Source organism: Carcharodon carcharias, chromosome 16 (genome assembly GCF_017639515.1).
Source record: "Carcharodon carcharias isolate sCarCar2 chromosome 16, sCarCar2.pri, whole genome shotgun sequence".
In the NCBI taxonomy this organism is placed as follows: Eukaryota; Metazoa; Chordata; class Chondrichthyes; order Lamniformes; family Lamnidae; genus Carcharodon; species Carcharodon carcharias.
Window position 1 is genome coordinate 16,646,863 of NC_054482.1, and position 24,384 is coordinate 16,671,246.

At 40.7% G+C, this 24,384-nt stretch overlaps 1 protein-coding gene across 3 annotated transcripts in view; it reads left to right on the forward strand.

Annotated features, from left to right (window-relative positions):
- The window catches only part of LOC121288878 (uncharacterized protein C1orf21-like), a 219,767-nt gene that overhangs the window by 165,137 nt on the left and 30,246 nt on the right, over positions 1–24,384 (forward strand). For all 3 annotated transcript variants that reach the window (XM_041207685.1, XM_041207683.1, XM_041207684.1), the window contains exon 4: positions 23,143–23,219. In XM_041207685.1, coding sequence (XP_041063619.1) covers positions 23,143–23,219 — 77 coding nt within the window. The remainder of the gene's footprint in view (positions 1–23,142; positions 23,220–24,384) is intronic.

Sequence of the window (24,384 nt, forward strand, 5' to 3'; positions counted from 1 at the left end):
TGCATTATATGCAGCTGTTAATAAACAGCTGTGTTGCCTATGATGACTGCCATTGATTTTAGGGAAAAAATAAATTGGGGAATGAGATATCTTGGGTAAATAAAATGTTCCCCTTTTTCTTCTTTGGGCCACTCATAAAAGAGAGACTGATTTGCATTCATATAGCACCCTTCATAACCTCATGATGCCCCAAAGTGCTTCACTGTCGATGAAGTATTTTGAATTGTAGTCACTATTGTAATGCAGGAAATATGGCAACCAGTTTGTGCCCTAGGAACAGCAATCAATAAATGACTAGATGATCTGTTTTTCCATGTTGGTTGAGAGATTAATATTGGTCAAGTCACAAGGGAGAACTCCATTTTGCCTCTTCAAAATAGTACCAAAATAGCTGAGGATAACTAGGGCCATAGTTCAATATATTGCACAAAATACGACACCAATGATAGTACAGCACTCTCTCTGTGTTACACTGTGCAGTGTCAGCCTGTGCAGTTCTCAATAATGGAACGTGAACTCACCTGAGAGGGCTGCTCCCAGATCAAGCTTGATCTTAGGTTGCGGACCGAAGGTAACCGTTCCTCCTGCATTTCACCCTCTACCTGCACAGAAAGTGCCTGGCCTTAGCTCCAATCCTGGAGGCATGGCTGCTGCAGGATCTTGCTACATGATAAATAGCAAATATAGACTTTTGTCAGTGTGTGTTAGAGCATCAGTATGTAGAACCAGCAATGATAGAGCTTCAAGGATAATCTTTTTTTCACCATCTTAGTATTCATCAAGCGGTTTTATATCATTTGAATATACAAGTAACACTCATTTATAATAATACTTGTTTTCCATTGTAACAGATATTTCTCCCCAGGTCCAGAATGAACCTGTACTTTAATCCAAAGTAGCATAAGCCCTCTGATAAAATATAAGATATACAGTTAAATGAGGTAGATAAAAACAGAATTAATTGACATGTCAGCTAATCAAATATTGAAAGTGTAATCAGTGAGTGGCAGTGGTTGTAGTGGCACATTAAATATTGGGTTGTTCACATAGAATGCAGTAAGTGAAAAGTAAAATATATTGACATTTTTAGTGCTGTATTATGCCAACATATTAAAAAAATTACACTAAATGAAAGATTCAAACAAGGGAAACAAATAACGTTGCTCCAGTATATTGGACGATGAGAATGGCTAAGCAGGTGTATCTCTTCACTTTGGAATAAAGGTTCATGCTATATGATGTTGGAAAGAGAAAAGAATGCAGTTTGTATGCATTGCTTGGATAGGTTACCTGTAGGATAGGATAGATTGCATCACAACAATCTTAAGTAAGTTGTCAGTTATGCATATTGTAAAGAAGGTCTTTTCAAGAAATGATGGTTAAAGTTACACCAAGTTTAAGGGTTGCATCCCTGAATTCAAACTTTGGGGAGCTGAAAATGGCTTTGAATTAATAGTGTAGTCGGCTAAGCATAGATTCTGCGATAATCTGATTGATAATTCAAGTGGGCTGATTTGGATGGCCTTTTCTCTTCGTTGAGATTCTTGGTTGAAAAATAAATTCCATTTATGTGGTGCCTTTCATGGTCCTAGGTGTCCCACAGCACCTAAGCTAAGGGAAAATATTTTGAAGTGCAGTGACTGATGTGGGAAACTCAACAGTCACTACAAAAGAAACTGAACTGGACTAGCCATATAAACTCTGGCTACAAGAGCAGGTCAGAGGCTAGGAATCCTGCGATGAGTAACTCACCTCCTGACTCCCCAAAGCCTGTCCACCATCTACAAGGCACAAGTCAGGACTGTGATGGAATACTCCCCATTTGCCTGGATGAGTGCAGCTCCCATAACACTCAAGAAGCTGAACACCATCCAGGACAAAGCAATCCACTTGATTGGCACTGCATCCACAAACATTCACTCCCTCCGCACAGTAGCAGCAGTGTGTGCCATCTACAAGTTACATGGCAGGAATTCACCAAGGCTCCTGAGACAGCACCTTCGAAACCCATGACCATTACCATCTAGAAGGACAAGGGCATCAAATAGATGGGATCACCACCACCTGGAGGTCCCCCTCCAAGTCACTCACCATCCTGACTATCACTGGGTCAAAGTCCTGGAACTCCCTTCCCAACAGCACTCTGGGTGTACCTACACCACATGGACTGCAGCAGTTCAAGAAGGCAGCTCACCACCACCTTCTCAAGGGCAACAAGCTATGGGCAATAAACGCTGGCCCAAACAGCAAAGCCAACGTCCTGTGAATGAATTTAAAAAACAGCCATTTTAGGCATAGTAGCGTCCTAAAAATTGCATGGAAAAGTGTCTAGATGTTAAATTTTTAGTAGTGTTGATTGAGGGATGAGTAACCATCTCAACTTGAGTCATTGATGGGTTATCCTCTCAGCAATGCACTATGATGGTGAGCTCAAGTCTTTGGAATGGGGCTTGGACCCACAGTCTTCTGAATCAGAGACGAGTGCACTCATGTTGAGCAAAGGCTGAAGTACCTTGCCAATCATCACATGTTCATCATAAAGACATATTACTGTATTTTTGCTGCTTAATTAGCAGAATTATGGTGCGAAGATAGTGAGCCACAAAGTGGTTTATTTTTGTTTCCTTTGTTGGAGGGACCTGTACAAGCATTAGTGAACAATGTGGTTTACTGCATGTATTCAAATGTGTCATAGCAGCTTGTTAGTGAATTTCCAATTCATCTTGGAAATGGCTGCTGGCTGTTGGTGCAGGAAATAATCCAGACCCCTCACCACAACCAAATGTGTTCACTAATATTCTTGAACATGGACACTGTCTCAATTCATCAAACACTGAAATTCCTGGAATGTTCAGACCCTTCTACTTAAGTGGGCAGTTATTCTCCAGAGGCATTTAAATGAACCTGCAAGCATCATACTAGCTAAGGGAGGGGGTAACCTCTTTAGAATATAGCAACATGGAAGAACTGAAGAGTACATTGTTTTCTTTGTTTCTTCCAAATCGAAGTCAAATATGGTTTGATTAGCAAAACTAGTGTTTTTCATTTGTGTTAACTTGATGCTGTTGTTTTAAATTTTGGACTTTAGTGTTTTAGAATCCAGTTACAAAAGTGGTCCAGGCATGACATAAGTCATAGCTTTGGCTTGACTTGAGTAGAATTATTGGATGCTTGAAATACGCAATACTAATGCTGGGCAGTTAAGTTGCATAGCTAGGAATTGCTGTAGTTTTCTTGCATCTGAATCTCAAATAATTGAAAGGAGGGGGTTTGGGGGCAGGGCGGGGGAGAGAGTGTTGGTGGTGGGAGAGGCAGCTTTATACATTGTAGCTACACAACCCTAATTCCTTAAAAGTCAGCACCTGCATTATTGTTGTGTGTCAGAGAAGGGATTTTCTGAGTGAGGCAGGAAGTCAAAATTGTGTGTAGAGGGATGTGGTGGTTAGTGATTTGTCTAGGATGTAATTATCCTCCCTGGTTAGCATTAGAGTAAGATTTACAAGTGCTATGAATATGTAAATATATTTCTTTGGACTGCATTGTTGTAATTCCATGGAGAGCATTCATAATTCAAAATGTAGAGAGAATCATCTCTGTAGCTATGGCAGAACAGGGAGGCTTATTTTTGAAAAAAGACCATGCTAGGTGTGTAACAACCAAAAATGAACTAGCCATTTAGGCTGTTTTGATGCTACAATTACATATTTACAGCTACCCTACAACCATTGTCTAGTACCTCTCGCTCCCATTTTCCAGCTGCTCAGCCTACCCCCTACTAATTCTCCTGCTGACAGAATTGTCTGTAATACGCTTTGCATCTAAAATAAATTTTAAGAATCGTGTTTTGCTAAAGTTTTTCACACGCTATCAGTAAAAGTTTGCTTGCTCTCTAGCCCACCCACTGATCTATGATGCCCCTCTTCCCCTTTGGTTGCCTGCTCGACTCTGTTTCTCATCCCGACTTATTGCTAATTTGATGTAAGTTTTCCATCTCTGATTTTGGCCTGCCCCCCACTTGCTTCAATACTTTGTCCTACTGGCCCCTGACCTCTCTCCAATTTTGGGCCCCCCTACCTGTCGTGTTCTGACTACTCTTGCTCCTCTGCTCTTGCTGAAGTATGTGTGCTGCAGGCATGAAGCTGTGTTTTACTGCCAGTTGTGTACACTTCTGTTCCTTTTGTTGCCACCCAAACTCCCCTCCCCATCCATGCAAGTTATTTGTCTCATTTACAGGAAGCTTTCACTCCAGTCTGCCGCCTTCATGATTCTGGCCCACCACTCAGCACCTGACCCTCAAAATCTGCCTTCCCACTGGCTCCCCCCACCATGATCAACTTTGTCATGGAATTTACTGTATCGGTTGGGCTTAAGCAAAATTTTAATCATCCCGCTGGCCTCTGGTCCCACCTGACTTTGATTTTGCTGCAAACAACCAAAATAGGAGCAGGAGTAGGCCATTCAGCTTGGAGCCTGCTCCTCTATTCAGTAAGATCATGGCTGATAACCTTTGATTCCCTTGCCTAACAAGAATTTATCTACCTCTGCCTTAAAAATATTCAATGGCCCTGCCTCCACTACCTTCGGAGGCAGAAAGTTCCAAAATCTTTCAAACCTCTGAGAGAAAATTTCTCCTCATCTCTGTCCTAAAAGGGCAACCCCTAATTTTAAAACACTGCCCCCTAGTTCAGGACTCACCCGCAAGAGGAAGCATCCTTTCCATGTCCACCTTGTCAATACCGTTCAGGATTTCAATCAAGTCACCCCTCATTCTTCTAAACACCAGTAGAAACAAGCCCGGTCTGTCTAATCTTTCCTCATGAGACTACCCGCTCATTCCAGGTATTGATCCAGTAAACCCCCTCTGAACCGCCTCCAGTGCATTTACATCCTTCCTTAAATAAGGAAACCAAAACTGCTTAGTGTTCAAAGTGCAGTCTCAGCAATGCCCTGTATAACTGAAGCATAACGACCTTACTTTTATGTTCAATCCCTCTCGTAATAAAGAATAGCATGCCATTAGCCTTCTTAATTACTTGCTGTACCTGCATACTAACTTTTGTGACTCTTACACTAGAACGCCTAGATCCCTCTGCATCTCGGAATTCTACTTTGCCCTTTGTGGCACTGCCACTCTACCGTAGCTCCACTGACCCTGTTTTTTTTTATTGCCTTGCTTCCCTGGTTTATGGTTCCCTCATCCTCGATCATACTTTGCTGCTTCACTACACCATAGGTTTATGGTTTCATGAGCCCCTGGTTTGAATTTACTGCTTGCCATTCTGCTCTTTTATGGCTCCCTCATCCCCAGTTTTATTTTATTGCTGCTTCTGCCCTCAGCCTAACGCTTTATTGCTCACGCAGACCTCTGAACCCAGCTTATTGATATAAATTTTTCTCATTCCTCACTTTTCAGGCCTTGCCCCATGGCTCCATTTGACTCTTGGGGGGGAAAAAAACTTTAAAGCATCATATCCATTGATTCACTGTAAACGACAGCATAGGAAATCTGCTTGTAAATATTGAATCAAAAGTTATTATCTTGTTATAGATTAGCCTTGACATTACATCTACTTACCCTGCCCGATGCTCTAGACAATATTTACCTCGCAACCAATACCACGTAAGAAAACAGAACAGATTATATGGTTATCATCGCATTGCTCTTTGTAGGAGCATGCTGTGCACAAACTGGCTGCCATATTTCCTCCATAATTACAGTGAGTGGGGGGGTCTTATGGCGCAGTGGGTAGCGTCCCTGCTTCTAAGCCAGAAGTTCCGGGTTCAAGTCATACTCTAGGACTTGATGGCCAAAGAAGGTATGTTCGTAATGTGGCCAAACAGGCTCAGTATCAGCCAGCAAATTCTTCCAACATACACCAATGGTAGGTGGTAAGAGCAGAAGACATTACTGGTCAGCCATGTGATGGAAAGAAATTGGAGCCTCGAACATCACTGTCTAGCTCCAGGCTGCAATGTGCATGTAAAACTGTTGGACTCCTTTCAGGGTCAGTTGGCTGGCTGGTTGGTATGGATCAGATTGGTGCCAAGTGCATGGGTTGTGATTCAACACCTGCCCCCTTGCCCCACCCATGGTGGAGTTCATGGCACTGTGGCTCACACCTGCCCTCAGGCAGAGAACCTGAGAAGAAGATAACAGTGACTGCACTTCATTAGTTGAAAAGCACTTTGCGATGTCCTGAGGTAGTGCATTGTACTATATAAATGCAAATTATTTTTAAATCCGTTTTAATAGGCATATATTTTATCAACTGCACCAAATTTAAGGTTTTCATTTGAAGTTGGAAATCTTAGGCTCTTCCATTATCAGGCGCAACATTGAGTTCTGGAGTTAGTTTTCCATTTGGAGGGAATCTGTTAGAGTGCAGCATTGGTCGTGTTCTGATCCAATGTTTAATAATCTAATTTTACCATATTGATCAGAATCATAAAATCTCGAGTTTGCACAATTTGAATTTTGGTTGCTGCACTCTTTGCCAATTTTTCCCCATTTTGAATTCCAATTTCCACACATATAGCAGTTTGCCATTTTCAGTTTCACTTTGTGCCAGGTTCCGGCAAATCTTTCAAAACCCCTCCTGAAATTTTTGTCAGCCACTATTGTATTTTTTCTGCAACTGAAATGCCGGTGCCTCAAATAAGGATTTAGTGGGGTTTGTCTTTCTATTTAAATTGCCCTTTGTATCTCTCAATACCTTTAATAATTTTTTTTACTTGACGGGTTCAGCCTCTTTCAAATGATTTTTTGTTGTTGTCCAGACCTATGAATCAGTAAACTCAATGTGCACTGTACAATGTGCTTGTACAGTGCAACTAACTTTGTACATGCATCAATGCCCATCAATCAGCTATACCCCATTCTGTCAATGCTGGCACTATATGAGCTGAGCTTTGTGACCCTCAGATCCTCATTCTAAATCAAAAATTGTAACTCAGTAAAGTCTGTGCAGCCTGAACCAGTTATCCTCACCCTCCACCCTTACTTAATGTGACCTCAGATGTTCTTGAGTCCCTGTTTGAAATGCTACATACAGGAGATCGATCAGTAATTATAGTTAGGTCAAGATTTTTTTAATATTCCATAATTAAATGTTATAGAGAACAACTTGCAGTTACTTGATTTTTTTTCCCCTGGTTCCCACAAATCATTCAAAATGCATTTTTCCAGTTGAGATGCCAAGTCACTTTTTCTCTCCCAGTTGCAATCATTTTATTTCAGTTTCTAACAGACGGATTTTGGTTGTGGTCAGATCATTCCTACCAGTAGACTTTGTGGCCTGGAAAATTATAAGGACACATCACCAGCCCTCTATTCCACTAATCCATTGCATTATTACTCAGGGCTACTTAATGTGGGTGTAAATGATATGAAAGCTTAATGCATGTCGCATGCAAATCAGCTTATGTGTAATTTAATGTGATCCAATTTGTGCACAGTGCACATATAACATGGGTGTTAAAGGAGCAGCCACACTTCAGTCCTTTCTTAATGATATTGGGATTTGGACTCTATACTAAACCCCAGATTAAGAAAATTCTTGAGGGGAAAAACCTTACTGGCAAAAAACACAATCACTGTTTTAGAATGCAAACCAACAAGTTTTATAATACTTAATACTTAACATTCTACCAATCGAGGCATGGCAGTCTTTCCCATGGATCCCAGGACTTTGAGCCTGGTCTCTTGACACAGTGTACTTTGAGGCTTTAACTTAATCAACTTAACTTTAACGTACATGCAAAACCCCTTTTCAGCTTTAAGACTTCAACTCTAATTTACCAGTCTACCTCAGAGAGCTGAGTGCTCTTGCTGAAAGCTTCTCCCTCCCTCTCTCCTGCTGCTGAGTGCGCTCTGCTAAAAGCAGCTTTCTAACAATGACTGTTCACTTTTCCTTCAGGCAATTACTTTTATCTTAATGCTGTATTCTAATACTGATCTGGATTCTGACGACAATCCCTGGCCTCACTTTGAGATTCATACAGCAATCCCTAGTCTCAGTTGTAGATTCTTACAGCAGCTCCTGGCCTTACTTCTAACTTTCTCTCCCAGCAAGAGCCCCTTCACAAGTGTCCTCCGACAATGCTATCTCCCAGCAAGTTTTTTTTGCAGGCAGCCTTGCTAATATTCAGCTCATATCTAAACACCTAAACAACTAATATTTTTTCCCCAAGTATTTGTAACTGCTGACCAATAGGAAGGGAGCTTATGGATATCCTGCCACAACTTACACCCTATGTTTACAATTCTTGACCAATGGGAGAAGTACTTATCTTAACTTGTACCCTTTATTTGCAATTCTTGCCCTCATCCCATTCTTCTAGCCAATCGGTATCCCAGTTTTGGCTTTTGCTTACTGCTAATGCTCGATGTACTGGAGCCCATCTGCAAAAGTATCCCAACTACAACCTCAGTTCACCTTTTTTTCTCCTACGTTACAGCTTAAAGAAATTCCAACTTAAATATTTCTTAACAACATGCCAATAATACATACAAATTAAGGCTTTCCATTACTAAACCTACGTACAGTACAATTTGTTAACTTTAGCCTTTTTAATGATACAATTGTGTCAATGGGTGATGTCTAATAATGGTGAACTTCTTGAATTTTGATTGCTACAACAATAATTGTCAGTGTTTCTGACAGGAACTAACTTCAATGTCAGCCTCAAGTGCCTAGAGTGGGGCTTGAACGCATAAAATTTTGTCTTGGTGGTGCATCACAACTCAGCCAAGGCTGACACTTGGGTATAATGTATTTAAAATTCTCACCCTTGTATTCAATCCTTCCATTATCTTCCCAGCCCCCAATTAGCTTTGTTAGGCCTTCAGCAATACAACCCTCCAAGATTTTGCACTCCTCCAAGTCTGGCCTCATAGATATCTCCGATTTTCATTGATCTGTCGGTGGTTGCCATACCTTCAACAGCCCAGAACCCAAGTTCTAGAACCCCCTCCCTAAACCCCTCTATCTCTCTACTTCACTCTCTTTCTTTTAAGGGACTACTTAAAACCTACCTCTTTGGTTAAGTTTTCAACCAGCAGTCCTAATATACCTTTGTGTGACTCGGTGTCAAGTTTTCTTTGATAACACTCCTATGAGTGCTTGGGTTTGCATATGATATTTTCTGTTTCCATTTGGAACTAGTCACAGTTTGCTTTCAGGGTTCAATGTTGTCATCAGAAGCCCTCACTGGAATTAATGCACAGCTTTCGTGTATGAAATCCTAGCAGTGCATTGCTCACAGTGAGTCAGAGAATGTGTTGTTATAAATGCTTTATATCACCTAATACAAAGTATATTATTCTGCTTCTCAGCGGGAACTGTGCATAAAATAGCATAACCCTTTTAAGGCCACAAGCTCCGGTTTCTCTTGAAGAGGCACTTCTGAGCTCAAGTTGAAGCTCATTCCTGTTTGGTCTCACACTGGGCCTATCACTTAATTGCATCTGTGTGATTTGACAGTTGCTTGTTAATCTGTGGTTGCTCCTCGAGGTTTTTTTTAGAAATCACAGGAAAATGGGACCTTACTTTCTCTTGAATGCATAATTCAAAGAGATTATTTTCTATTTGTAACAAATGTGATGTTTGAAATGTGACTTGTGTGTGGTAGGTGCAAAAGGTTTTATATGCATCATTTTCGATAACCTTTGTCCACATTCTGGTAATCAGTTGCAAACTGTTGAGGTTAGCATTGGTTTGCAATAATGACGTCGTCACCGTTACTGTTTTGGAGCTTGAGCATGCATCAACGTAAGGATAGTTTCTGTCTGGACGGTTAGTCACTGTTAGCACACACAATGCCCCCAGCAATAAAAGGTCATCCCATAATGCTAACGGTTTACCTTTAATAAAAAGGCAAGCAGGTTGCTCCACAGTTGACCAAGTCGGTAAGGGCAGTGTCTAACAGAGTTGTACAGACTAGAAAGTCAAGGGAGCAATTTTAAACTAAGTCACCTGCCAGGAAACAGATAAGATTGGGTGTATCGCTGCTCTTACACCCTGCCCAATTTTATTCTCCATTGAATGGAGAATTCCAGCGAGGGCTTCTGATGACAACATTGAGCCCTGAAAGCAAACTGTGACCACTGAATGTTAGGCAGAATGTAAATCCAATATTCAACCTGGTCCCGTTCGTTTCCCACCAGGTGAGTTAAGTTAAAATTGCCCCCAAAGGCATTACTCCTACATTATTCATAATCCTACTGGTGTGGCAAAAGGGGTGGTGGCGGTAGTACACTCCTTTTCATGGCATAATGAGTAGATTTTTAAAAAAATAATGAATAATACATTGCAAGTTATTAGAATTTTCCATGCAAGATATATATTTTATGCATCATATTAAATGTATATGGTAACTGGAACTAGTTCACCTACCTTATGTTACTTAATTTGTCTTACTCATATTTTGCCGCCTGTTGCAAAACAAAACTGAGGTGGATTGACCTATTTCCATTCAGTGGTGAATTTTGTTTCTTTTTGAAACGGCTTCATTTATGTCCAGTTGCCATGCTAACTGAATACCAGTTTCCTGACTTGCTGCTGATAACCTTGTGAATTTAATAAGTGCCTGCCTTAAGATGGAAGTCAGTCTTGTCTGATGAGCACTGTCACTATTTAATTATTACCATTTGAAATGGAATGAGTAAATAACACTCTTTCTGAAAGATTTGATAGTCTGCACTTGCACAGAATACCCAATGAAAGTTTAGACTAAAGCGGAGTACTGTGGATGCTGAAAATCTGAAGCAAAAACTGAAAACGCTGGAAAACACTCAGCAGGTCAGGCAGGAAAGAAACGAGTTAATGTTTCGGGTTGATGACGTTTCATCAGAAATTGTAAACTATCCACTCTATTTATAAAGTGCAGAAGTTCTTCAAATTCTTTCACTTGCAAGTTATCCAGTCCTTTTGCTAGAATTTTTGTATTCTAATGTTCCCTGCAGTGAATTGTCTTCATATGTACTCATAATTCTGGGACCTTAATAAAATGTTTGCAGAGGCAGGACAGTTTTTCAGAAAAGCCTTTCTTTCAGCTTCATTGGTACACGAGTTTGCCTGAAAAAAGCTGAAGCTGTTCTCCCTTATTGTGATGCTGACTGGGATGAATGCGAGAACTGCATTACGTTCTGTTATATCACAGGATGCTGAGAGCTATAGCCCATGGACAGTGTATGTTTGTGCAGTGTATGCCCTGTGTGAAAGTTAAGCATGGATCACTGGCTTGGACCGAAACAGAGAACAAAACCTGAGCTGAAGTTAATATTTTTACATGCTTTAAGTGTAGATGATTACTTAAATTTTCATGGTTGATTTTGAGCATTAAACGTTGTCCTTGTAGCCAAATAAACCAGAATTGAACAGACTCCAGCACACTAATGGACTGGAGTGGCAGATGTGTGCATAATTCTAAACAAGTTGCATAGTTTACAAGATTGTGGAGTGATAAGTATAATTAGTTGCTAATTACTCTTGGTTTATGCTTGAGAATCTATGGTGCCCTATTCTCCTGGTCTGTATACTTTTGGGACTCACTGGTTTCTGAACCTCTGGTGACTCTGTGATCTGTTACCATAAGATGGGAGCCACCCTTATTCCAGCTTTCCTTTGTTACTGTTTATTGCATTCATAGATAACCCAAACAAAGGCATTTGATACTTTAATAAGCAAGTTTTCAAAATGCATTGATGGATTTGGAGAATGTTGTCATTGGGCAGGAAATTCTTGCTGAGAAAAGTGGGACAGGGGACATGGGGAAGAAGAAGGTCAGTCAGAGCCCATCTGGAACAGCAGAAGAATTCTACTCACCTAATTATTGGAAAGAATATACCTGCTCTTTCAATATCACAATGACACAGAGGTGACTACATATATCGGAAATCTATATTATGATCAAGAAAGGTTAAAGAGCTTTTGCTTGATTTCTTTGACAAAGAGGAAACTTTGAAGAGGTATTTGTGAATAAATTGATTGTTATGGCAAATACCAGCAGCAATTAATGGAATCAGGAGGTTTGGAGTAAATGTAGTGGAGGGTGTGGGGCAGATGAAGTGGAAATATTTTTCTTAATTCCAGACTCAGGGGAGGCTATGCAATATGCAGTCAGGGAGGCCATTGTTATACATGAGACAATTGGATGTATTTTTGGAGGGACAGTTGATTAAGGAATATGGTCAGAAGCATCTGGTAGGAAGGAGCTAATGCTGTTTACTTCCTAAATATGTCTATGCCCTCATGTTCTAATAGTGTTTTTTATTGAAATAATCAAACAGGTACACTGCTTAAATGGGGGGTGGGGGGGGGGGGGGCGGTGGTAGGGGGTGGGGGAGTGGTAGGGGGTGGGAGCAGTCAAATATCCAATCTAATTATTTCCCTGTTAATGTTAATTGTTAATGCAGTTCATAGAATTTTGCAATACAGAAACAGGCCATTCAGTCCAACAGATGTATGCCAATGTTAATGTTTATACCCCCCTCCCAATTTACACCATACCTCAAAGGGCAATGACAATATAATTATACAAGAGGTGCCAGTACGTTTCATATGATTCTATCATTACAGATTCCAGCAGCCTTCATTACATCGGATATATGAGTCTTACACATGCTATTGTTTCCTAAATTATAGCCTCACATTACCTGCTGATGCAGAGTGGCTTCATACCGGTAGTTAAGATATCATCAAGAACTCTGGTGGGGTGTGTTGTTGTTGAAATGATTCCTGACTTCCATTAAAGGCTAAAATACTATTGTTACCTTGAGAAAAAAAATGTTAGTAGCTGCTGGCACTTCAGCTATTAATTTTTATTTGCATATATTATTACAATGAATTTATTTCTAGCAAAGGTAATTGTTGTGCCTGTTCAACTACTTGTCTTCATCTTCTAACCTGATGGTCAAGAAGTGTCTTGGCCAAGATTCATCAACTTTAAGAAATGCAAGAAATAGTCGTTTCAGTAAACAAAATGCGGTACCCCACTCTTAACTGGCATGGTTTCAGTTTTCCTTTGTACCTGGAGTTCATCACTGCTGCGTTATTTTAACAAAGGGTAAGGAAATCAAGAAGAGAGCTGTGGACAACTGATTTGGAACGCCATGCTCTGCTGTGAAGGCAAGGGGTGGGTGCAGGGTATTAATTTAGACCACCCTAGTCCCCATTTTTCAAGCGCTACACAGTCACCTAAGGCACCAAAATAGCAGGCAGGAAACTTGCGCACACTTCAGCCTAGAAATCTACTGCTCACTATACTAGGTTAGGACTAACAAGAAGCAAGTCTGAAGGAAGTATTATGCCATTTGCAGATGCAGTTAAATGACCTAACATCTGCTTCAGGTCCCTGCTGCAACTTAAGTTTTCTCTGAGGCAGCTGGCACCATTGTTGGCTACCTGAAGTAAAATCAACTTTAAGCATTACACAAATAAAAAAAATAACCACTTATCACAGTCACCATCCTGATTGGCCCAATCTTGACACCCAGGCTCCATGACCCTTGTTCAAAACCCCGAATGCAAATTGCAGCGACTTACCTGTGAGCAAGTGCAGCCCCTGCAGTGGTAGAATGTCAGTTTGTAGCTGCATTTTTCGACACAATCAAATTGCAGGTAGTTGTGAGTAGCTCCCAAACTGAGATCCAGCAAATCCTTTCAGAGGGAGGGAAAAATCAATAAAGGAATAGCTTGGATTGTGTTTTAAATCTTGCCACCTCCTGGAGCTATTGTTACCTGAGAGCCCCACAGACAGAGAAAGGTGTATGAAATTGAAGGCAAATTATTGATCTGGCTAGGAGCAGTGGTGTAGTGCTGCCCGAGCACACCGCAGCGCCACTCCAGCACCTTCTAGTTAAAGCAGACCTGTCCAACTCGATGTGGCCTGCCAAACTTGATGGACATTCAAGTGACTTACATTTGAAAAATGCTGTAAAGCTGCTTATCCAATCACAGGCTGGTTTCTTTCTGCATTTGCTACTAGCAGCAAATGCAGAGAGATACCAACCTGTGATTGGACAAACAGCAAAGAGTGGGAAGGTAAGCTTTGAAGGTAAGTTCCAGGGCTCAGGTCATGAGGCAGCGGTAGACCAGGGGATCCCAAGCGGGCCGCGAGGCAGACGGAGCGGGGCCCAGGCAAGCCTGAGCGGGACGTGAAGCAACTGGAGCGGGGCCTATCAGCATCTGAGTGAGTGAGTGACTGGAGACTATGTGAGGGGGTAGGAGAGAGAAAATGTGAGGGGAGAGTGTGGAGAGAGAGTCGTTCACATTAATTCCTTGGCTGTGATGGCTGAGGATGTGAGACGCAGTATAGTGTCTGTATTCCCTGCTGACAGCTTTACATGGAATTTACAGCACAGGAACAGGCCATTTGGCCCACCCCATCTATGCTGGTGTTTATGTTCCATACAAGCCTCCTCCCACCCTTCTTGATCACACTATCAGGGTAACCTTAAGCTTCTTTCTTCCTCATGTGTTTATCAAGTTTCTTGAATGTATCGAGACCAGAATCATAGAATGCTTACAGCACAGGCGGAGGCCATTCAGTACATTGTGTTTGTGTCATTTCTCAGCAAGAGCACTCATCTAGTCCCACTGCTCCACCTTTTCCCTGTAGCCTGTAGAACTTTTTCTCATTAGATAATTATCCCTTTTGAAAACTGCAATTGAGTCTCTCTCTACCAAGCACTCAGGCAGTGCATTCCAGATCCAAACCACTTGCCGCATAAAGAGGTTTTTCCTAATGACGCCTCTGGTTCTTTTGTTAATCACCTTAGGGCTCTCGACCCTCTGCCGATGGAAGTACTACTTCTCCATTTATGCTATCCAGACGCCTCATAATTTTGAAAGTGTATAATAAATTTCCTCTCAACCTTCTCTTTAAGGTGAACAACCCCAGTTTCGCCAGTCTATATTCACAACTGAAGTCTTTAATCCTCATAAATCTTCTTTCTAAAACCTTCACATCCTTCCCATTGAGACTGAACCAGTGTTTTATGAAGGTTCATAACTTACTTACTTTTGTATTCTGTGGTCCCATTTATAAAACCTAGGATTCAGTATTATTTATTAACTGCTTTCTCAGCCTGCCCTGCCACCTTCAATGACTTATGCACATATACACCCAGGTCCCTCTGCTCCTGCATTTCCTTTAGAATTGTACCCTTTATTTTTTTGGCTCCTCTCCCCATTCTCCCTACCAAAATATATCACTTCACACTTCTCCACATTAAATTTCATCTGCCATGTGTCTGCCTATTCCACCAGCCTGTCTACATCGTCTTGAATTCTATCACTATCCTCCTCACAGTTCGCAATACTTCCAAGTCTTGCATCATCTTCACATTTTGAAATTGTGCCCTATACGCACAGGTCTAGGTTATTAATATAAATCAAGAAAAGCCTTTCCCCCTCTATAAACCATCCCCCAGTCAGAAGTAATTAAAATTTTCTGTAATTCATGTTTTTCATAGGTTTGAATTAAATAATTAAACTGTCACATAATGAAATTCTAACTGTGCTAAAGACGAATGATTCAAAATATCACATGGTTCAAAATTAAGTGCCTACCGGCACTAATATTTTTCACCTAAAAAGCATAATTTTACTAATGTTTGGGGACTTAAATGATTAATACATAGGAAATCAAATGTAATAGTACGGCATCTCAAAATTTGGCACTACACCACTGGTTAGGAGATGGGCTGAGTGGCAGGAGACAGACAGGCAGTAGAGATAATGGGCAGGTATTCTAAGTGGCAAGATGTGACTACTGGTGTCCTGCAAGGATCTGTGTTGGGCCCTCAATTCAAATATTTATTAACAGTTTGGATAATAGGATAGAGAGCCCCAAATCCAAGTTTACTAATGACACAAAGATAGGTGCCATAGATGGAAGCAGGAAATTACAAAGAGGTATGAATTGATTAAGTGAATGGACAGAACTGCAGTAAATGGATTGGTGTGAGGTCATCCATTTAGGCACAAAAAGGAATAAATCGCAGTGCTTTCTAAAGGGTGAAAAGTTAGAAAAAGCAGAGAACCAAAGAGATCTTGGGATGAATAAGGCTAAGGGATTATTGCCTTTATGCCTATAGGACAAGACTGCAAGGGGTTAGAGGTTATTCTACAGCTATATAAAGCCCCAGTTACACCACATCTAGAGTACTATGATCAGTTCTGGGCACCACACCTTATGGAGGACATACTGAGATCTAGAGTGAGTAGAGGGCAGATTTACCAGAATGATACCTGGACTCAAGGGTTCCATTCTGAGGTGAGATTTCAGAAACTAGTGCTGTATTGTCTGGAATTTAGAAGATTAAGGGATCATTTGATCAAGTTTTCAAGATATTTAGGGGAACCGATATGGTAGATAAAGAGAAACTCTCCATTGACTGGGGAAGACTAAAACTAGAGAGGATAGCCGAAAAGTTAGAGCCAATTCTTTTAGGAATAAAGTTAGGAAATATTCCAAACGCAAATGGTGGTAGAAGGTTGGAAGTCTTTTCTGCAAAAGGCAGTTGATGTTGTGGTAGTTAATTTTAAATCTGAGATTGATATTTTTAACCAGAGATTAAGGGATGTGGGGTTTAGATATGCCAGGATCTCCTTGAATGACAGGCTTGAGGGGCTAAGCAGTCTACTCCACTCCCCACATAAGGGGAAGTTTCGACTTTGCTATTTTACATCAGCAGGTACAGACAGAATGTTGATGTGCAGTTACAGTGGTGCAAGGTTTCTGCTATAAGCATGAGGTACCTAGGATGCTAGCATCTCATGCTTTGCTGCCAAGGTCATAATCCATCTGAGGGGATGGCATGGCAGCTTTTTTTTTCTAGTGTTCAGACACTAAACGCTGGAATGGAGCAAAACATCCTTACCCAGTTCACTATTATGTCTATAGATTTGGACTTTATTAAGTCTAGGAGCAACAGGCATCGACTGACAAATGGAATTTCAGTATCCTATCTGTTGAAAGATATAAGCTTCAAAGTAAGCTGATGTAGCTAACGGAGAGATGAAAGATTAGTCTTTCTCACATTCCCAGTGATCTTTACTGCATACCTGTCCTCATTTACCTGTTTCATAATTGTTGGTTAAAAGGTGACAATGTTTCAGCTCCAGCACCTTGGTCAATGTAAGGTATGAATGAAACATTAGTTAAGAAAAATTGAAATGCAAAATTAATAGAAGTTAGTGTGGTTTCTGTATAATTTCTGTGTGTCTCTGCATCTCATGTGAAACAGCAACTGCTCAGCAGGAAACTGCCAATCAGCCTCTGTGATTGGTCTCAAAACACCAACTCCCACTCAAATCACTGTAGGTGCTCCTGGATGTACACGTACTTTCTCAACCCACATTTGAGTCAACAGTGCAGCTCAGGAAGTGACTAGTGATGCAAAGTGACAAAACCCCATAAAATCAAAGACGCATTTAAATCAAGCTCGGAGATGTGATTCATTTCCTCCTCACCACTCCCCCAAACTAGCGCTTTACATGGAAAGTGCTGCCTCCACCTTCCAAAAAACAATGCATGTATTTTGAAAAGCTTTCCTCTGACCTGTTGACTAGCATTCCCTTTTACAATAACAATGCTTTCTCATTTTATCCAAAGCGTTCAACATTCTGAATTGGAAGAGATCCAACTTTTATGTCTTTTGTAGTTGTGCAGGAATGAGTAGCAATTAACACAGACACCAGCCGTCACACCTCCACATACGTCAGCCTGTTACCTCATGCCTGTCGTACAGAAGAGGAGGTGACTCCTGCTGGTTTATCATCACAGAGTTGACCATTCCACACATTGTTCTTTCTGACCGAGATCTCCAAGAATATTATTTATTTTGAATCCCATCACTGTATTCATCTTGTAAGTGTTTAATTTCCTCTGCATGCTGTTTATCATTGTATTTTTGCTCTTCATGTCACAGCTCAGCAACAACAACATGGAGCTTGTCTCGACCCTATAGCTGATTGTGACCCAGAACTTTGATATTCCTGAATAATCTTTTCTTCAGTGTCCAGCATTTGCTCCAGTTTCTATCTCTATTGCACTAGTTATTCTGTGAAGAAGCACTGGTCTATGATAGAATGTCTGACATAACCAAGTATTTGGACAGTAAAACCTGGTTGACAGGTCTGTTGCTTATAGTAATCCCATGTCTTCTGGATTCTCTTAGTTTGATGCAGCCATGTCAAATTTGTCAGTCTGATTTTTTTTTTTAACACTATCAGGAACAGCTTAACAATGGATTTGTTATTCTATTGCAGAACTCCTAGAGTTTTACATGAGGAATCAGCTGCCTTCATTACAGTTTCCTTCTAGAAAGCTAACTAGCCAACTGAAAGCACTTATTAAATTAGTGGGTGTATGTTTTTTTTCCTTCAGTCAGCCCCTTATTCATGTGTTCTTTTTTAAGAACAACTTAGTAATATGTTTCTGACTAAAGCAGCTGTCTTCAATCCATTCAGAGTTGTGTGTATGTTTTGATATTCAAAGATGTTGCATAGTGTTTTTCCAGTTGCAGCGTGCAAAACAATTATCAGTGAACATGTACATTCCTTTAGCTTGTTTTCTTCAAAGACCTCATTTGAATCTTTTCCCAAGTCCAGTCATTGATGGCTCTGACCTACCTGATAAATTTGCATCTTGTTTGGACTTGTGACAAATGAAAGTGCGACTCCACCAGCATTATTTCTTGGCAGCAACAACCTGTGAAATGACGGCTTTAGCGCAAAGTCTGGCGACTGTATTGTGATCTGCCAATACCTTTGTGACACCAAGGGGCAGAATTTTTCCATGGGCGAGTTGGGGGCGGGGCCTGCTCGCCGACGCGAAAATGATGCGGGATGATGTCGGGAGGAACCCCCGACGTCATCCCGCCCCATTTAAATACTCAGGAAGGGCGGGGCACAGCGCCATCAGCTGTCCGCCCGCCGACCTGTCGATGGCCAATTGAGGCCATTGACAGGGTAGTTAAATTAATTAAAGGCCCTGCCCGTCCAACCTTAAGGCCGGCGGGCTTCTGAAAAAACATGAAACCTCATCCACCGGCGGGATGAGGTTTCATGTCCGTTTTTAAAAAGTTTAATAAAGTTTCTGTGATATTTATCAACATGTCCCATCTCATGTGACATTGTCCCATGAGGGGGACATGTTAATGATTTTTTTATTTTTCTATTTTTAAACTTTCTAAAAACTTTCAGCGCTCTCCCTGAGGCAGCGCTTAGTCTCAGGGAGATGTGCACGCTTTCGCTCGAAAGAGCGCACTCTGGCAGTTGGGGTATTCTCCCCCCCCCCCCCCCCAAGGAAGCGCACCCCATTTCCCAACGGGCAGCCCGCTTGGCGGGCCTTAATTGGTCCACCCACTTAAAATGGCAGCAGGAAACGTTTCGGCGGTGGCGATCAGCTGCCTGCCTGCCACCGAGCTGGTGGGGCCTGCCCGCCCTCCCATCAAGGACAAAATTCTTGATTTCTTGCATGAGCTAGTTCTTTAAAACAAGCTGAAGTGGAACTGGTTGCAGCAAAAAAAGCTGTTTTTCCAAACCCTAACCTTAGAATTTTAAAATTCCACTGCTGTCAGCAAAAAGCATCAATGCTGAGGAAATTCCTGCTTGATGGGAGCATCAGAAAATGGGAATGAGAATGATCCAAGTTGAGTCATCTGGTTCCTCATTCCAGTGCTGTGCTCCCTGCTGGCTTTGGAAGCTCAGTTTCTTTGAATGCTTCAGCTAAGTCGGCATCAGTGGTTCTAGGTGGTTAGGGTACATAGTTATAAAATTATTCCAGATCTCATTTCTGTGCCCTAGATCTACACAAACTATGGCCAACAGGTACCCTATCTCTTCCCTTCATAATGTAAAACAGTTAGATCAGGCAGCATTTTCAGGAGTGGAAGGTAAGACAAAAGAAAATTACTAGTTAGTAGTAGGTGGAAAACTAGCTCTGGTTAAGTTCAGTAGGATCCAGTAAAGAGATATGTACCACTAAATTAAAAAACCGATATTATGGGTTTGCATGATACTGCTGTTCGGACAGTAAACTCTCGAAATGCTATCCACTTACAGCTGGTACTTGATGTTGTTGTGCATTTAGTGCACTTGTGGTGCTGGCATCTGTTTTTCATCTTTGTTCATCCGATTGTAAGGAACAAGAATTGATCGACATAATTGAACAGAACAGCTGCTTCCTGATTTAATCGTAGAAATACTTTCACCAAAATACCATTGAAATACGTTTTTTTCCCTGCAATGGATGGGATAACAGGTAAGTTTCTTTAGTAGCAGCCTTTACTGTTTGAGGTATTGGAGCATTGCAGAATTAAGTAGAATTTGGAATTAATAATTATAGACCCAAGATCTTGGGGTGGTTCCCGGTCTATGCTGACTTAACTCACCTCAGCACAGGAAGCAGGGCAGGCAATTCAATTCTTGAGTGCTTTGAACTAGGAAAAAGAAAACAAAAGCCTGAACTCTCATTGCTGTTAGACCTGGAGTGACTCTTATGTGCATTACACGTGGACTGCATCAGGCTTTACTCCGATACAATGACTCAGTTGGTAGCTCTCTCATCTCTGAGTCAGAAAATTATTGGTTCAAATCCCACTTGAGTGACTTGAGCACGTAGTCTAACCTGACACTCCAGTGCACTGCTGATGGAATGCTGCACCAACGGATGTGCTGGTGCTTGGATGAGATGTTCTGTCAAGTAGATTTAAAAGTCCCCATGTCACCATTTTGAAGAAGAGCTGGGGTGCTCTCCCTGGTGTTCTGGTCAATATTTATTTCCTACCACCATCATAAAAAGAGATTACCTGCTCATTAGCACATGGTGGGTTGTAGGATCTGGTCATTTGCAAGTTGGCTGCAGGGCTTCATTTACAAAAGTGGCTATAGTTCAAAAAGTACTTCATTGGTTGGAAAACATTTTGGCACACCATAATATTGTGAAAGGCATTGTGTAAATGCAAGTTCATTCTTTTCTTTCCAATTTACAATTTTACTCTTTGCTCAGGTGTACGTTTGAAATAACAGGCAAAGAAATTCCCAGGCCTGAATCAGGTGCAATCACAGTGAAATGATGGCATTCTTGTCAGAATTTGGAGCTGAACCCATTTCTACTAGGTCTCTTGACCCTTCATTGACCTGAACATTAACTTTCTTTCTCTCCGCAGATACTGCTTGCCCTGAGTGTTTCCAGCATTTTCTGTTTTGATTTCATATTTCCAACACCTGCAGTATTGTGCTTTTATATTTGCATGTAAAAACAAAACCTCTGCCCTCGTACATTGGCTGTAGAGTGCTTTGGGGCATCCTTTTATCATGTGTCATTGGCTGTAGAGTGCTTTGGGGCATCCTTTTATCATGAAATGTGTTAGATAAATGCATGTCTTTCTTTCCATGTCAGTTGTCTTATATCAGTTCATTTATTTAGGTGAAAGAATTTGCTTTTATACAATACCTTGCATGATATCAGGACATCCCAAAATGCTTTACAGCCAATAAAGTTCTTTTGAAGTGTAGCTGCTTGTAATGTAAAAAATGTGCCAGACAAATTTTGCACAAGGTCCCACAAACAGCAACGTGACAGTGACTACATAATCTTTTTTTGCGATGTTGGTTGGGGGATGAATATTAGACAAGAGACTGGGTAGAACTTAACCTGCTCTTCCCTGTATTAGTGTCAAGGGATATTTTACGTCTGTTTGAGAGAGCAGATGGGGCTTGGCTTGTTTTAACATCTCAATTGAAAGATTGGAGTCCTTTCTATTCGTCATGTGTAACTAAACCATTTTCTGCCTCCTACTTCTTTCCAAGGCTCCTGAATTGACGTTATCCACAGAATACAAGTACCAAATAATCTTGGTAAAGGCAAAACATTCAAAATCACAAAGCAAGTTAAAGGATCACCTTTCTCACTCCCTCAGCACTGCACTGGGGTGCCAACCTGGATGTTGCATTCCAGAATTGGAGTTGAACTCACAGCCTTCTGACTCAGAGACATGATCCCAAAAGCATCTGATTGGAATAGCTGGGGCAACAAACTGAACTGTTATTAGCTTGCCAGAATGACTTGTATTTTGATGAATAGCCACTGAACCAAAGCCATATTTTCAGCTGTGTGCTACAGAATTAGTTAAACTGCAATGTATTTTCATTTTATGAAAACAAAATATGCCTTTCGTAGCGTTTGCACATGTTCATTGTGAGATATTGTATTTGTGTCCACCAGGAACTCAGTTGAGGCTGCTCAGTCTCATATTAGTTAAGACTTTTGTAGGTGTCAAAGAGTGGTGCCTTTGTCCTAAATTTGGGTTGCTTTTAAACCCAGGTCCCAGAGGTGAAAGGTCAATGTATTAATATAATGTTATCCAGTCCCTTTTTTTCTACTGTTTATCCAGAAGTAATTGGATCCAACCAGCAGCATTGTACTGTAGTTTTTCTTGCATTGATAATATGGCATGTACTAAGTTGGTGGTAAGTGTTTCATGGATATTTTTAGGCAGCAACCTTAAAACGTTTAACTATTGATGAGAAAAAATTGCTATTTAATTACCTTGCACACAATCTGGTGATCTGCTTATTATCATAGCTGTATCTGTGATGCTGCACCTTGCCTGGTGATTATGAACCTGTAAATTTCATAATGGGATGAATTATATAAATGTACTGATGTTACAATATTGAGTCTCCATATTGATTGCTTACATTGTAGTGTCAAATGATGAAACTAATGATAGAGATTCACTTGCGCTGGGTGGTTTTCTGCATTAAAAGTGGCTGCCAACTCTTTAATTTGTCAGGATGCACAGTGCTCACAATTAACCTTTTGTTCATTTAACGTGATTTCGGTAGAAAGCTGGTCCCTTTATTTGTTTTGTGATTTTGAATGTTTTGCCTTTGCTATGATTGTTTAGCACTTACATTCTGTTGATAACATCAATTCAGAAGAGTTGGGGAAGTGTTGAGGAAGAAAATGGTTTAGATACCCAGGCGGAAAAGAAGAGTTTTTAATATTTTACAGGGACAAACAGCAAAGGTGGAAGAATGCCCTTTATCCCAAACACTAGAAATGAAGAACAGTCGGTTTAAAATGTTGTGTACTCATGGTTGTGTATTGTGGATTTTGTGTTTCCAGGATAGGAGTGCGTTGCCAAATGCTAAAGCTAAACTCAGCAAAGAAGCACCAATACTAACACATACACCTAGAGCAAAGTAAGTAGCATATTTTTAATGTATTTTAACAGCTTTTTCTAAGCTCATAAACTGCTTAATGCTAAGAGGATTATGTGTTTGTATTCCTATGACATAACTTTGAAACTGAAAATTAATTTCCTTTTTAATAATCTTTTGTTATTCAAGTGACTGTTCAATTCAGAATGTTAGTTACTTTCTATTTAACATTGTATTACGTTAAAATGTTAATTAATTTCATGCCTGTATCTTGGGAAAACAAAATACCGGAATCTCAATCTCTGACAATATGTCAGTAAACCAAGAAGGGTATTAAACATAAATTGGTAAAGAAATGCTTGATCTTGTTCAGCTAAATAATGAAAACTAAATAACTATTATAGTTATTTAAAGAACCTTTTTATTAATGTTTTGTTTGCACTTCAGTCCCAAGCTCCTGATTTACAGGCACCCAGTGCAGAGGGGGGCCGAGATGGAGGAGGATCTCCTCGTGAACCAGCTCCTGGGCCTGGCCAAGTTGGCCATTAACAGGTCCAGACAGCGGGCGATCAAGGGGGTTGTCCGACCCGACTGTCTGTCCCCTTCCGTGGCTACATTCGCGGCCAGGTGTCCCTAGACAAGGGAGCACGCGGTGTCTGCTGGCACCGTCGAGACCTTCCATGTCCGGGGACTGGGGGTTTTTTTATCGACCTTGATAATCACATTTTGATTTGATGTTTGTGAGTTTCCTTTAAATGTTGTCTTTGGTTTTGCAGTTACCCTAAGTTAAGGGCTGCATTTTGCTTTGTCCCTCGTTTTGTTAATTTGGTTTATTTGGTTGACTCCGAAAGATTTTTTTTTTAGATAATGAAAACTGTTGGGTTTGGTTAACTTCTAAGACCTGAACCAATATGCTTCCTTTGTTTGTGTATTTTAAAATTTTGTTCACTGAAGTATTGGTGGTTAAAAGCACTGGTTAACCTCTACCCATGTACTGCATTGACAGTCATTGTACATCTCAATTTTTGCTTGGTTTTAAAATACAGATATTGTTGCTACAATAATGTATGGAGTTAATATGCAATACAGTAGTGTATGCAGTTAATGCAGATTTGCCTTACTATCATGAGCAACTCTCGGTATATTTTCTTTAGGTATTTCACATCAATTATACTCGTAAAAAGTAAACAGAAATAAATGTCTTTCT